Source organism: Mesocricetus auratus, unplaced genomic scaffold (genome assembly GCF_017639785.1).
Source record: "Mesocricetus auratus isolate SY011 unplaced genomic scaffold, BCM_Maur_2.0 Super-Scaffold_100006, whole genome shotgun sequence".
In the NCBI taxonomy this organism is placed as follows: domain Eukaryota; kingdom Metazoa; phylum Chordata; class Mammalia; order Rodentia; family Cricetidae; genus Mesocricetus; species Mesocricetus auratus.
Window position 1 is genome coordinate 33448166 of NW_024429190.1, and position 15280 is coordinate 33463445.

Consider the following 15280-nt stretch of genomic DNA (forward strand, 5'->3'; position numbering starts at 1 on the left):
TTGGTTTTCTTTTTTTAAAACTTTTTTAAGACACCTTTTTATTATATATTTAAATTAGAAACAAGCTTGCTTCCCATGTCAGTCCCAGTTCCCTCTCTCTCACCTCCACGCCTACTCCCCCTGCCAGCCCCCTCTAGCCCTCCACCCAATCCCCACTCCATTCCCCAGGGAGGGTAAGGCCCTCCATGGTGGATCTCTAGAGTCTGTCAGATTGTTCCCGGGGAAGGCCCAGGCCCTCCCCCAAGGGTCCAGATCGAGAGAGCATCCCTCATTGTGGGATGGGCTCCCAAAGTCCATTTGTTTGCCAGGGATAAATACTGATCTACTTCCCAAAGCCCCATAAATTGCCTAGGTCTCCTCACTGACACCACATCCGGAGGGTCTGGATCAGTCCCATGCTGGCCTCTCAACCATCAGTCTGGGGTCCTCTATTTCGGTTTTCATGTCTTGAACTTTGAATTGTTTCCTTCATCGGTTTGATTGTTTTTTCTTGGCTTTCTTTAAGAGATTTGTTGATTTCTTGCATTTTTTGTTTTGATTTTTCTTCTATTTATTTAAGGGATTTTGTCATATCTTCTTTGATGGCCTCTATCATTTTCATGAGGTTGTTTTGAAGGTCATTCTCTTCTGGGATTTTCAGGTCTTGCTGTTGTAGAGTCCCTAGACACTTGTTGGGGTCATATTGGTTTTTCTGTTGTTGACTGTGGGTCTTTCCATCCCTTCTTTCAATGGGAGCTGGTGGGGTATCTTCCTCTCTTAGTGGGTATGGGTCTAAGTTTCTCTTCTGTTGGGTTCAAGTACTCTGATGGGTCTCATGATGGGTGCAGGTGGGTCTGAGATATTCTAGGCGAGTGGCAGGCCCAGGAAGATCCAAGCAGGAGGATGTAGGGAGTTGGGGCCCAAAGCAGACCCTACCCTCACCTCAAGCAGAGGGTGGGGGAGGGGTTAAGTTGTTTTTTTTGTTAGAGTGTTTTCCCCCCAATAGTTGTATTTTTAGGGGAGGTGGTATGATACTTCAATGCATGTATGCAATTGGCATAATAAAATCTGTCACTTCAAACATTTATCATTTAATGGTTTTGAAGACTTCATTTAAAATCCTTCTGCCTGTTTTGAAGTATTTGGTCAACTGCTGTCAACCGTGTTTATCCTGCTGTGCTGCCTGGGGTTAGAAGCTACACCCTCCATTCTGAAGACAACACCTCCCCATTAACCATCCTCCTCCAATTCCCAGTACTGAAAATTTTTGAGGCAAAAACAATTTGTCCAAGGGAAAACTGTGAGGAAGTTGGGTTCTGTTCCCAGTTCTGCCACTTGGAATTTCATTGTACCTAGTTTCAAATGTTGGCATCTTAATCTGCCAAAAATTAGAGACAACAGCTCTTCACTTATGAGGGGTGCCAAGGGTTAACTGAAATAGTCTTAGCTCCTTTTCCTTGCACTCCTGAAACTAAAAAAGCATGGCAAAGAAATAAGTCAGCCACCAGGCACACACTGCAAGATGCACATTCCAGAGTAGTGGAAAATTGCCATACAAATTTTTAGCAAACTTGGTTGTGAACATGGAATGGTGCCCACATCACGTTGTGTAGCTTATATGATTCTCTGAATTCCACTTTTGGAAATAATATATTTCACTGTTGTTGAAGGAAAATGAAAATTTTAGCTTGCCAAATTTGCTATGACAGATAACATTTCAGGATTGCAGAAATCAGTCTTAACATTGATTAACAATTTTATACCTTTACTCATATCCTGAATAACATGGAATATTTTTTGACTGTCCTCATTTCCGGTCCTTGCTTTTTTTATATTCCAGTGAAGTGGTTCTAGCAAGTGAGTGTGTTGAGATGGAATCATTTATTTATATAATGTAGTGTTCTAGGGATGCTGTTTTAAAGTGTTGTCAGCATGCTTGGACAACAAGTAACATCATGAAACAAATAAAACTGCTTTGACTGAATTACTCCTGGTAAATCATGGCCCTCCCTCTTCCTCCCCCTAGGGACCACTGTTTGATTTTCTGCCACATTCCATTTCTCTCAAAAATTGTGCAATTTGGCACATATTTTGTGTTTCGTTCCATGAGTTAAAATTTGTTTTGTTTGGGGGAATCTGGAAAGAGTCTTACATCTTGACTTAGGCACAGTGGGCCACTGAATGCAGATGCTCACTCACTGCATTTTGAATGGACCCTGTACCCAACTCAAGTTCTTAGGTCCCAGCTATGGAGTTCAGCAGGGAAACAAAAAGTAGCCCACCCCAACATCCACTGAATCTAAGAGAGAGAAGCACATATAAAATAATCAAGAAATATCTAGAATGAAAATGCTTGAGTGTGAGGTGAAATTTAGCGGGATAAGTAAATGGAGTTGTGATTACAGAATTGAGGAGGAAACGAGCTAGGAATTAATGGGACTCTTGCTTTACTATCACCCCACCTGCAGGAAGTACCTGGAGAAACTAGGGAGTCACCTTGCCTTCCTTTTCTTTCTTTCTAAAATTAACCGTTAAACTCCATTTGCTCCAAATAGTGCAAATTGTATTTCCAAATTCCATTCACCTTTGTACAGCCAGAGGAAATCACTGAGAATTCTAGTAGAGTGGTTTCCAAATATAGGGAGGAAATAGATGAAAGTAATTTACAAACAAGCTACTTCCTTCTCAAGTCATTAGCTTTTTAAAAAGCTATTTTTAAAATACCATTTGCAAACATTCTCCTCTTGTCATATACTCTCAGACCATATTTTTAATGGGCCACCTTTCCTCCTCCTCCTCCTCCTCCTCCTCCTCCTCCTCCTCCTCCTCCTCCTCCTCCTCCTCCTCTTCTTCTTCTTCTTCTTCTTCTTCTTCTTCTTCTTCTTCTTCTTCTTCTTCCTCTTCTTATTGTTCTTCTCTTGCTTTTAAAATGTCACCATGACACTGAGAAGCATGCCACATAAATAAATAATTTACATTTTTGACATGAGCTCTGTGCATGGTCTTGTATCTGTATATTGTATAACTCTTAAGTTCAGTCTGCATGAGACTAATTAGCAGAAGGGTCACGCATGGATACTTATTTATGAGTAATCCCATTTCAAAGCCACCCTTGTGTTGACATATTTTGGACTACATATCACGACTCTGTAGCAGAGTCAACCCATTGATAGGTAATGGATATTGTCACTAACTTATTTGTTTGCAGGGTCAGCAAGGTGTGTTGTAGCATTTGTGATAACATGGAACACATGTGCTTGGATTTTTTATCTTTTAGGTCAATTCATGAAAGCATATAGTTCAAATTATTCTGTAATACAACATGCTAAAATCAGCATCTTGTTTTAAAGCAAGTGGGAAGAATTCTCAGTGTAAACAGCAAGTATATGGAAAAACGCTCATGTGGATAAAGAAATGGCCTTCTCAGTACCCCTGGGGTGAGCCTCATTGACTTCTGATGCTGGAAGGGTGTGTTTGACATAATCCTTATCATAGCTTTTCAGGCATGCTTAGCCTCTATCCAGTGAGATCCACCCAGTCAAGCAGAGAAAGGTGGGCAGGGCCCAGAGACCCAAATATATTGATTCAGGAGCATCCTCCTTCTAAGTCCTATAGTATTTTGGGAGATGTCTCTGTGTGACTGTTTTCCTTCTGAGTCTATTTAGGCAGCTGTAGCCACTCAGGTGAGGCTGGACTCTGCTGTTCCCTTATTAGGCAGAGTCAGGCTTCAGTCTCAAATGTAAAATTGGAGCATTGTCTCAGTCTCTGCTCATTGTGGGCACACTAAGGATTTTGGGTATTAAGTCCTTCCTCTACGGGAGTCTGGGGTTCAGACTTTTCCTCTCCAATTAACTTCGGAGCAGGGACCTGAACACACACACACACACACACACACACACACACACACACACACACACACACACGTGGGAGGCAGACAGGGCCTATCTTAATTAAATATCTTTGCATGCTGGCTGTACTGTCCCTTAGGGATTGAGAATTCCTTGAGAGAAGGGGCCATTTGATTCATCTATGTATTCTTTGCCATTCCTAGCCTGAAGTGGGTGCTTTGAAAGGTCTTGCCAAATTGAATTGGAAAAAGAGAGCAGAGGGCAGTCTAGAATTGAATCACACTCCAACACACACCTGCTTCTGTGTCGCTAAGAAACATTTTTTAGTGTTATGATTAAGGGTTTATTTTCCTTGTGTAGGATTTGAAAATCAAATCTAAACTTCTTGATTGTTGCTTTAAGCCTGAAAATTGTTCTCTCAGAAACAATTTAACGCTGATATCTGTATAAAACCCTGCTGGACACTTTGACATTTCTTGTATGCTTAGTTTTTTCGTGTTCCTGTCAATATTGTGGGATATTATTTTACCTAATTACCTCAGTTTCAATATCTTATTCATTCCTTTTATAATGCTAGGTGCCCTTTCCCATAATAGATGCTGTTTTTCTTTTTCTTCAGGTGAGAAAGCTGAAGTTCTTAGGGAACATGTTAGGAGGGGAGCAAGAGTGTTTCCTGAATTCGAGTCTTGCTTCTTTACTCCAAGACCCTTCTACCCCCAGACTAGAACAGCTATCTTTTTTTCTCATCATTCTCATATTCTCAACATCAAATGAGAATTTGCCATGATTTTACAAAAGTTATTGTTATTCAATGTCAGGTTGCGTTGAAGGTTCATGGATGTAGGGTATTGCCTTGGAGGTACTACAAAGAATGGAGATCTATTCATCCACAAGTTTGAGACATTCTGTGTTGTGGGAGAATTTTTTGTAAAGAAAGTACTTTATTTCTCTGCTGATTTTTTCGGAACTGTTTTCCTAAACCGCACGTAGGCCAGGTGGATTGTCGAGAATCTGTATCTATCTTCGCAGTATCTCTGTGACGGTGCAGAAAATGCCAGGATATGGTAGATGTACATAGATGGTAGGTGTTCACAGGTCTTTGAATTCTTATTATCTGCTCTAGTCCCTTCCTGTGTAGAGTTTAGCCTTTGGATCACAAGCATGACAATCTCTGGAGCCTTGTCAGCAATTCAAATTACCAGATTCCACTAAAGGCTCATTGAATCAGAATCCACATTTGATTTAGTAAAATCTCTTGTGATTCTTAAGCTCATTAAAGTTTGATGTAATTAGACCAGAGTAGCCTTTTCAGCAATCTCAGGCTGTTCTCCTGAAATACTACTTTGCCTTGTTTAAAATATATGTACACACGCAAAACTGAAATTAATCCTTAATTACTCTAGTGATATTTTTCTAATGTATAATTATACCTTAGGGCTTCTGTCAAGCTACTATTGGCCTTTGCTTGACATTCAGTTAGTTAAATCAGCTACTTCCAACTATAAATATCTTTCATACACTTCCTTGAGGACAAGAACTGCATTTTTAAAAATATTTGTATGTAAATGCCTGACAAACTGAAAGTTGAACCATGACTAAAAGACCTAATGAGCACACAGAAGAGGGGATATCTAGGTGGTAAATTTCTTGAAGACCAGGACAATATCTTAGTCATCTTTGAATTATGAATGCTAACAGAAGTAGTAATGTTTGTTGGTTAGTTTCTATTTGAAAGGAGACTAATTCTGGGATATGACTCCAGAGACTGAGAAACAATAGAAAGAAGACAAAAGTGCAACTTCGTGCATTGTTTCTTACCTCGCCCAATCATAAAAGCATCCTGTGAACTGGTGTAAACTGAATTATGAAATTCAAACACCTCGCACAGTTGTTGGGTGTGATTACCAGCACTTGCGTTCACAGGCGTGTTCTGAAGAGTTGGACTGATGGAAGAGTGATGAACCTTTATAATATAGAGTCTATATACGAAATTTCAACACACACACACACACACACACACACACACACACACACACACACACACACACACACACACACACACACACACACACACACACACACCGTTCTCAGTTCGTTTGAGCATCCGAAACTTTGTGGTTGCCGAAGAACAAGCTTTTGTTCTGGGGTTTCGATCAGACTGGGCAGGAACAATGAAAGGAAATCTACTTCCCGGCCCCGGACCCTTTCCGACGTCGGAACGCAAGTGCTAGACCTTTCCGATGCGGAGGGGACCAGAAAGGGACGGACACAAGGCCCAGCAGTTGCCTGGCAACGCCTGCTGGAGGAGTCCCAGCGTAAAAAAGGTCCGGGAGAAGTGTCAGCGGCCGGGAGTGGGACCCTGCAGTGCATTCTTTCCGTGCCAGCGGCTGTCCCCGCGGCTGGGCGGGCTAGGGCAGGGGAGATGTTGCAGGAGGAGTCGGACCTGTCTCTCATCATTGCCCAGATAGTCCAGAAACTCAAGGGCTCCAATTTGTACGCTCAGCTGGAACGGCAGGCCTGGGTAAGAGGGGCTGATGGGAAGCTATGGAGACCGGCGGGCCGCAGGACGTCCTGGCTGCCACACTGCCTTCACCCAAGCCAGAGCTCTCTGCTCTTCCCACCCCTTTTAGTGTCTTAAATCCCTCCCTGCGCTCCTCACCTTGGTTTGCTCAGACCCAAGCGTGGGGGCGATTGTATTTTTATTAAAGATGGGTGGGGCAGAACACGCCTTTCTTCAGGCCAGAGACCGGTCAAGGCTTCTCCTTCGTTTATTCTTGTAGTCATTTAAGGGACCTATTCTCTTAAGCTGTTGGACTCACTGAGTGGCATGTCTTCCTTCTCTTTTACTGTCTCGTGGGTGGACTGGGGCCCAATGTACATTTTTAAAATGTGTCACGTTGTTGCACTTCACTGGCCTTGCAGTGATTTCCGATGCACACACCTAGCATTTATTGACCACGGTCAAACAGACTAGGCACCGTGGGTATGCGGAATGACCGGGAGATCTTACTATATGAGAATGTCATCTAAATGGAATCACACAGTATGTAAACTCTTGTGGGAGCTTTTGTCAGCGTTAGGCTTTAGGGGTTCATCCATACTGTTGGTACTTCTGTACTTCTGCTTCTCTTAATTGCTGACCAGCATTTCATTGTTTGAAAGCCTCACTGTTAGTTTCTCTATTTAGTACTTACCTGGCAGATATTTAGGTTTTTTAGAGATCGTGGGTAATGATACTATTTATTTTCTGTGACTTTATTTTTGATCCATGGGTTATCTAGAAAATGCACTGTTTAGTTTTCAATTTTTGGGAGATTTTTTTCCAGTGTCTTCCTTTTGTTGTTTCTAGTTTAACTCTGGAAGGGAGAACATTTATATTAAGTTAATTATTTAAAGTTTGTGGAAGAGAAAGATTGTAAAGATCCAGAAGTGATGGATAACTTTAAGGACATGATGTCTTCCAGACTCAGCAAGACTGACGCTCATATGAACTCACAAAGACGGTAGTCCCATCACCCAGAGGGAAAAGTGGATACATTTTCCCACCTTTAATCAAGAAGCTATCAGCAATTGATATCCACTGGCAATAGAAACTCTCCCCTTCTTCCAATAGATTGTCACTGGGCAGATCACCCATGCTCCAGGGCAGCCCCCAGGCCTAGGAGTAGTTAGCCAATATAACATCAACTCCACGGCTTTTTTTTTGGTACACTTTATGTTTCACTTTGGCATTTTTGATCTTATTGATTTTTTGCTGTTTTATTTTGATTTCTGTGATCTTTTGTTTTTGTTTTTGACAGAGAGAGAGAACATAAAATGGGGTGGGTAGTTAGGTGGGGGGATCTGAGGGACATAGGGAGTGGGAAACATGATCAAAACGTATCATCTGAAAACTTTTTAATTAACATAGAAAAATGTGCCAATTAAAAATCAATGTAACAAAAGTGAAAGAAACTCAGTCTGCGTGTTTAGTAGTTGACAGCTATTGGCCCCTGTGTGTCAGCCTCCTTCCTTTCCTCCCATGCTCTTCCAAAGGCCAAATAGTGTGGAGACCAGTTTGTCCTTGGGTGACCTTGTTTAGAATGTGGCTCATTTTCCTTTCTTCATGGCTTCAGGTTTTCTTTGGAGAGGGGTCAGAGTGGATTCAAAATTATCATTTTATTCCAAATGGCCTGTAACTGGTGAGAACTGGATATTGAAATCACTCACTATTCCTGTGTTGGAGTGAAACCATGGTTTTCATCTAACAGTGTTACTTTCATGAAATTCTAAGATAATAAATAAACAAATAAATACATAATCCCAGTTAGGATTTTCAATCAGGTAGAGCGCTAAACTTTCCACTTCTATGCTTGCTTTTGGTTTTTCAATCTAGAAACTACTTTCCATTTCTACCTCTGTTGTTTTTAATCAAATGAATTTCTGTTAGTATTGTAAAATCTGGCAAAATTTTGTAAAATTCTCTACCTATTTCTTATACCATACAAAGTTCTTTGTAGTCTTATACTTTATAATACTTTTGTTGTATACTATATCTTGTTATATCTATCTATTGATATGCCTGTTACCGCTAAGTTTTTAAAGGCAACAATGCTATGACTCTATAAATAATATACATTTTTCTCATTGTTAGTCTGCAAACGATACTGTCTCACAGTGACTTTCTAAGATTTGTTGGCACAAACTCACTGACATGGGTGTTAAAGAGTACAGCTATGTGATGAGAGAAATAGCTGTATCATTTTTCTTTCTTATGTTGGTCAAGTCTTATATAAAGGTATTCTGGCCTCATAGAATGAGTAAGGGTGTGTTACCTTTTTCATTTGCTACGTTCTGCAAGTGTTAGGAACTTTTATTTTTTTAATATTGGGGAGAGTTCTCCAATAAAGCCTGTGTTTAGAGTTTTCTTTTTGGGAAGTTAACTATTTTAATCAACACACTTTGTTTTAGAATAGCTTCTGGTTTATATAGAAATTGAGCGGAAGGTGGAGAGTTCCTCATCACTGCTCTAACCTTCGGAGTGACTCCCTTTATGGTTACTGTGTCTCACTGGTGTGTGGTATCCCTTACAGATGCCTACAACTGATTTACTATTACTGGAGTCTATAGTTCCATTAGGGCTCTTTCTTTTTACTGTACAGTTCCAGAGCTTTCAGAAACATATATCATGTAAAATTCCATGTGCCTTACTGTACTATTCTTCATTTCTTTCTTGTCTTGAGTACCCAGACTCCACCTGTCGTTAGCTTTTTCTGTCTGAACGTTTCTCTTTGAAAATGTCATGCCACAACACTTATACAGTATGTGGTGTTTTCACTGGCTTCTCATACTTACCAATAATGCATCAGTTCCTAGTGTCTCTTACACGACTTGATAATTAAGTTTTCTTCTGCTAGGTAATATTTTATTGTGTAAACATACCATTTTGTACACTTAGCTGCTGAACAAAAATCTTGGTTTCCTCTAAGTTTTGACTGTTATGAATGAAGCTTCTATAAACAGTTCATGTTAATGTTTCAGGCGTAGACATACATTTTCAAATTTGAGCAATACCAAGGATAGTGATCGGTGGGTTGTGTGATAAGATTATGGTTAATTTACCAGAAAATGGCAACTGGCCTTCCCAGGTGGTCACAGTGTGCTTTTATTCTCATGAACAATGGATGAAGATTCTCTTTGCTCACATTTTCCCCAGTACTTGTCATCCATGTCTGGTATGTGTGGTGATAACTCATTGCTTTAGTTTTCAGGTTCCTAATGGTGTAGCAGTTTTAGGGACAGATTTTCTAGAGCAAATTGCTAGCTTTTGCTTTGGGGATAGAGTGCTAAGATCTGGAATTGGTCCAGAGTCTTACTTGCACTCCACAACTGAGTTATACCCCAAGTCTCAAATTTCTTGACTTTTATCCATCTAGTGGTGCTGTATTTGGCCTTCTAAGATGCAAGTGGTTTTCCTGCAGTGTGTTTGAGGTGTTACCTGCTGTCCTTTCCCTTGGCTCTGTTGAGATTCTCTCCTTTCTGACTATATGCTGCCTGCTTATTCCTGGTGGCTTTTAACATTTTCTTTCTGTTTGGGGGATTTCAGCAGATTTATTAAGATGGACCTTGTTAAGGTATTGTTGTTTTTATATTATCGTTGATGATCATTAATTCTGTTTGGATCTAATGTCTGTTTGACACAAGGGCAGTCTCTCAGTTGAGAAAATGCCTCCAAGAGATCGTGCTGTAGGCAAGCCTGTGGAGTATTTTCTTATTAATTAGTGATTGATGGGGGAGGGCCCAGCCCATTATGGATGGTGTTACACCTGTGCTGGTGGTCCTGGGTTCTATGAAAAAGCAGACTGAGCAAGCCAATAAGCAGTACTCCTCCATGGCCTCTGCATCAGCTCCTGCTTCCGGTTCCACCCTGTTTGAGTTCCAGTCCTGACTTCCTTCACTGATGAACAGTGATGTGGCAATGCAACCCAGATACACCTTTTCCTCCTCAAGTTGCGTTTGGTCATGTGCTTCATCACAGCAATAGCAATTCTAAGTAAGACGGTCTGGAGCCTGTTTAAAACCAGCACCAGTTTGGGAAATCAGCTGGATTAATTTTTTAATTAATCTCTCCCTTCCTGTTTAATTTAGAGATTTCCTTTGGACCTTCAAATTCATTCATCCTGTTTTGTACCATTTCATATCTCTGATAAATCCACCTAATGAGTTCTTGTGCATATTCTGTTTTTCAGTTCTAAAATTAACGGGGGCTTGCCTTTAAAGATAGACACATGAAGAAGAATCTGGATCCTTCCCGGGTTGATGTGACAGACCCTGAAAAATCCTTCATGGAGGCCCTTGCCCTCCCTGGGGAGTGGAGGGGAGATGGAGTGGGATGATGGGTTGGGAGGATTGGGGGATAGGGGAGGAGGGGAGGGAGAGGGACCTGAAAGTGACATGCGTAAAAAGTTAAATAAAAAATATATGGGAAAAAATAAACATACGTTTTTAATTTGTGCGGATGTGTGTCTGTCCTATGTGTGTGGATGTGTGACAGGTGGAGGTCAACAGCAGGCATCAGGTCCCCTGGAGCTGGGTTTGGGGAAACACACTCAGGTCTCTGGAAGGTCAGTGAGCGCTTTAACCGCTGAGCCTTGTCCCCAGTCCTTTCGGGTGACTATTATTTATGGAAGCCAGTTCTGAGTCAATTTTCCTAGATTTTTATGATAATTTTCCCATGTAGGTGTGGAGCTAGGTGCTGTGTCCTTCTTGATTGTAACAGTCCCTCTCATTAAAACTGTTTCCTAGATTGCTCACGGAGCACTTTGTAATCTCTTTTCCTCTTGCCTTTGTTTGCGTGATGTCAGTTAGACAGCAGCAGCAGGCCCTTATTGAAAGCTTTGCATTCTGGACAAATTAAAATATAGCCTATAAATGGCAACATCATTGTCATCTTCTCCCATGAGATAGTCTTGGGACTAGTCACCCACTTTAATGCCATTAAGCAATGTGTTAAGTCAAGGCTGAGTTTCCTCAAGATCAACCTCCCCTTGGTTCTTTCCTGGGCCTCCTAGCTTTTCAACAAAGGATTTGATGTATTCTGTGGGTCCTTTACATTTGAGTCTAAAACCTTAATCTTTTTTCTTGTTAAACTGTCAGAATCCTTTCTCAGTGCTTGTGTGTGTGTGTGTGTGTTTATGTTTTTAGCATTCTATCCCACAGAGTCCCAGTTCTTGAGGCTAAAACTGGCTGAGCATTTAATACTTGTAAAGTCCCTACTTACTTCTCCGTGTGTCTTTGGCAGCCCTGCATGAGGCTTTGTGATGGGCTGGTCCTGATTCTCAAGCCCATGTCTTTCTGAAAAGGCTTACAATCCCAGAGGAGTGTGACTATTGTATAGCCAGCTCCTCTCTCAGGATTTTCTAATTTCTGTTGACTCAGCAATGCTTTTCTACTTTTAGGTGTGTGTGTGTGTGTGTGAGAGAGAGAGAGAGAGAGAGAGAGAGAGAGAGAGAGAGAGAGAGAGAATCTTCATTTTTTGTTCTTTTAGATAGAGAGAGAGGAGAGACTCTACTCTTTGTTCTAGACAAAGGTATTAATAATCATCCATCTTGTACATATCCATTTGGTGAGGGCTGAACAAGATAATATATATGACAATTATACATAAGTGGTTTATGAAAGGAAACCTGTTTTTTTAAAGGTGTAAATGAGGCGGCATTTTTTTTAGCCAGTGTTCTTCATTGTCTCAATGTTGAATATAGACTTTGCCCTTCACCTTTGAAACACTGGCCCATTTATACCTTTAATTAGCTTTGCTGAAGTACTTTTGACCAGCTCATGGGATCCTATGTGTCTTTTACATTTAATTAGCATATTTCCCTGCTGGTACATCTGTACTGCCCCAAGTTTTCTGTTCAGGTGTTCACAGAAATTGATAGAGCAACTTAACACAGAAAACTGTAATTGCATAGATGTTTAAAAGCTAAGTACAGATTTTAGACTTTTCTCCTTGCAATCTAATGTCTTTAGCATTTTTAATAGCCACCAATTGTGTTTTAATGTATCCTCTTTTATATAGTAAACTGGTTATATATTTTTTAATATTCCCAAGTAATTGTCTTGAAGCCAATCTAAATCTTAGGATGGAGTTTTATTGTTCATTCTCTAGACACTGGGGTGACAGTCTCATTCCAAATTGATGTCCAATGCCACATCAGTATTGTTACTTTATTTTATTGTGGTTAAAATGAATGTTATATAAAGCCCTGGAATGTCATTTTTATTCCATTAAGCATTTAATAGATTTTGTTGTTAAATATAACTATTATAAGTAATAGTTATAACAGGAAGGACCCTGGAACAAGATAGGCTTTAGATAGAGGAATATGTAATAGGTATTATCATGTCTAGAATCCAAGAACATCTTAATATTTGTTTAAAAAAAGCCTCATGAAGTTATATCTCAAATACATAGAATTTACATTAGTATGAGACAGCTGGGCCACAATAAGAGCAAAATACATTTTATCTTTTAAAGAAGACTTAAAATTATTTTTAAAATTGTGTGCACATGTGTGTGTGTGTGTTTGTGTATTGTGTGTGTGTTTGTGTGTGAGTGGGTGTGAGAGCACTCGTGAATGTGGGTATGTGCTTGTGAATGCAGCTGCCCATGGATGCTAGAGGCACCAGATCTTTCTAAAGCTGGAGTTACAAGTGGTTGTAACCCACCTGATTTTGGTGCTAGGAACTGAACTTGGTTCCCCTGGAAGAGCAGTATGCATAGCCTGTCTTTCTTGTTATCTTTTTAGGTAATAATTGGCATATACGTGGGGAAGATCTAGATTGTACTGTTACAGTGGATATACAAATTAGAGACTTAGGATCTCCTGTAAGTGATGTCATCTATATCCATTTTATGTTGTATTTTGTTCTATCTTTAATTCCATAAAGGTAGAGTAATAAAGAAATGAGTGGTGGCATACAGAATTCCAGGAACTCTTGCCTGTATGGAATTTATACTTAAGATACAAGATACATATTACAATGTGAATTTGTCTTGTTAAGGCACATCTTATGTTTTATATCATTACTGAATTGCTTAGAAAATGTCACATAGGATTCCTGGATTAGTAAGAACAAGCTGAAAGGGTGAAGGGAGAAAATTGGTTACAAAAAGTGAACTGAGAATGATTTTATGAAAGGGTAATAAGAATAACGGTGAGAATAAAGGTAGAGAAGAGGGTGTAGGCAGAAAAATGGGTCAGCTTGGACAAGTCAGCAGAAGATAGCCAGGGAAGGATCCATCTTCAGGTGAGAGAAACCAGAGTAGGACTGGAATTAAATAGCACATGTTGAGTGTAAGGCACAGTCAGCGTTCAGGGCGCCAGACATTCCAATCTGAAATTAACACTTATTCCTGGCTACAGGGTGTCCACTGAGACTTCTAAGATTACAGCAATGAGTCTGCGCTACAGTTTTAGATGGAACCAGAAATATTAGGAAGTAATGGAGATACCCTATTCAACATGTTTTCATTGAGCATCTCATTAGTGATGGTAATGGGCTCTTGAGAGGAATTAGACGTAGTTTAGAACAATTACACTAATGACAAGGATGTGTGGGAATTACTGTGGGAAAGGCAATATCTTTTTAAGTAGTATCTCTCACTTTTATTTTTATGTCTTTAATTATGCTGTGAGATCCTCAAAAGTAAGGGAGGATATCTTCTTTTTATTTTTAAACTCATCAACTGGCATGTACAAAGAATTCAATTAATTATTGCAAGAGCAATGCAGATGAATGGGGCAGAAATGCACCTAGAAGAAACGTCTGGAGAGTCAGGAAGTCTTCTGTACACTGGGGGTGGGAAGGTGAAACCCAGTTGCCAGTGTTGGGGCAATGAGAAGGCCAAGTGCAGGAACTTTTGAGGTAGGTAAAGATATCTAGGTTGGGTGGGGCTAGCCTTTTGGAGAGTTAGAAGTTCCTGAATGAGTATTTATCAATTATTATTGCTGTTGTTGTTAACTACACAGGGCATGAAAACTGGAGGTGTTCTCAGGAGGGGGAAGCACAGGATTGTTTTCTGAGAACACTCATGCCTCTTTTCTAAGCAGAGTTGGGATAGGCTCTTCCTCTACTTGCTTTTACTTCTTTGTTCTACATGATCGTCTGTGATTCCATAAGCAGCGCACAGACTGAGCCCAGGAGGCCTCAACACTGCATAATGAACCACAGGCAACCAAGGAATGCTGAGAATGGGAGAAATAGTCTTCCCCAGGGAGGAGCACACTGATTATCAAGTCCTCAGGCCTGGAAACATGCATGCACAAACATTATACAGACTGAGCAGTTATATTTAGGAATATCTACACACACACACACACACACACTCACACACACACACGTAACAACTATTAGTGAAAAAAGATACCATGATTTGAAAAAGAGCAAGAAGAGGTACATAGGAAGGTATATGGAGGGAGGAAAGGGAAGGAAGTAATGGTGTAATTATAATCTCAAAAAATAATTTAAAAAGCACTTAGGAGTTACAAACAAATGGTATTGATTTTTCAAAAAGGAAACAGTTGGGAAACTGGCAAAAGATATTATAATCCACATGTATTCATGTGTGTACTTATCCATAGTATTCATTTGATTATTCAAAATATTTGGAAGATATTTTATCAAAAAATAAGTAAAATTAACATGCTCCTTAAAAAGAAAACCATTATGTTTAGTGATGAAATTTAAGCTTTGAATAAAAATGTGACATTGGGAAAGTGTGCCTGCCACTTTGAATGGCTTCCCAATATCTAAAAAACAATTTGTGCCATTAATGAATATTGCTTTTTGATGTTATTCAAAGAAATGTGTAAATCACTTGACTTAATTAACCAGTATTTGACCATGCATGGTGTTACAGAATCATATGTAGAAAATAGACTCAAGTTCATGGTTGACTGATACATTTTTAT

General features: G+C 40.0%; 1 protein-coding gene across 3 annotated transcripts in view; it reads left to right on the forward strand.

Annotated features, from left to right (window-relative positions):
- Window positions 1-6117: 6117 nt before the first annotated feature.
- The window catches only part of Tbc1d19 (TBC1 domain family member 19), a 109843-nt gene continuing 100680 nt past the window's right edge, over window positions 6118-15280 (forward strand). Inside the window, exon 1 of one of the 3 annotated variants that reach the window (XM_021226404.2) lies at window positions 6118-6348. In XM_021226404.2, the coding sequence (XP_021082063.1) occupies window positions 6250-6348 (99 nt within the window). In that variant the 5' untranslated portion in view covers window positions 6118-6249. The remainder of the gene's footprint in view (window positions 6349-15280) is intronic. The other 2 variants (XM_005068763.4, XM_040747082.1) reach the window with 2 other exon arrangements.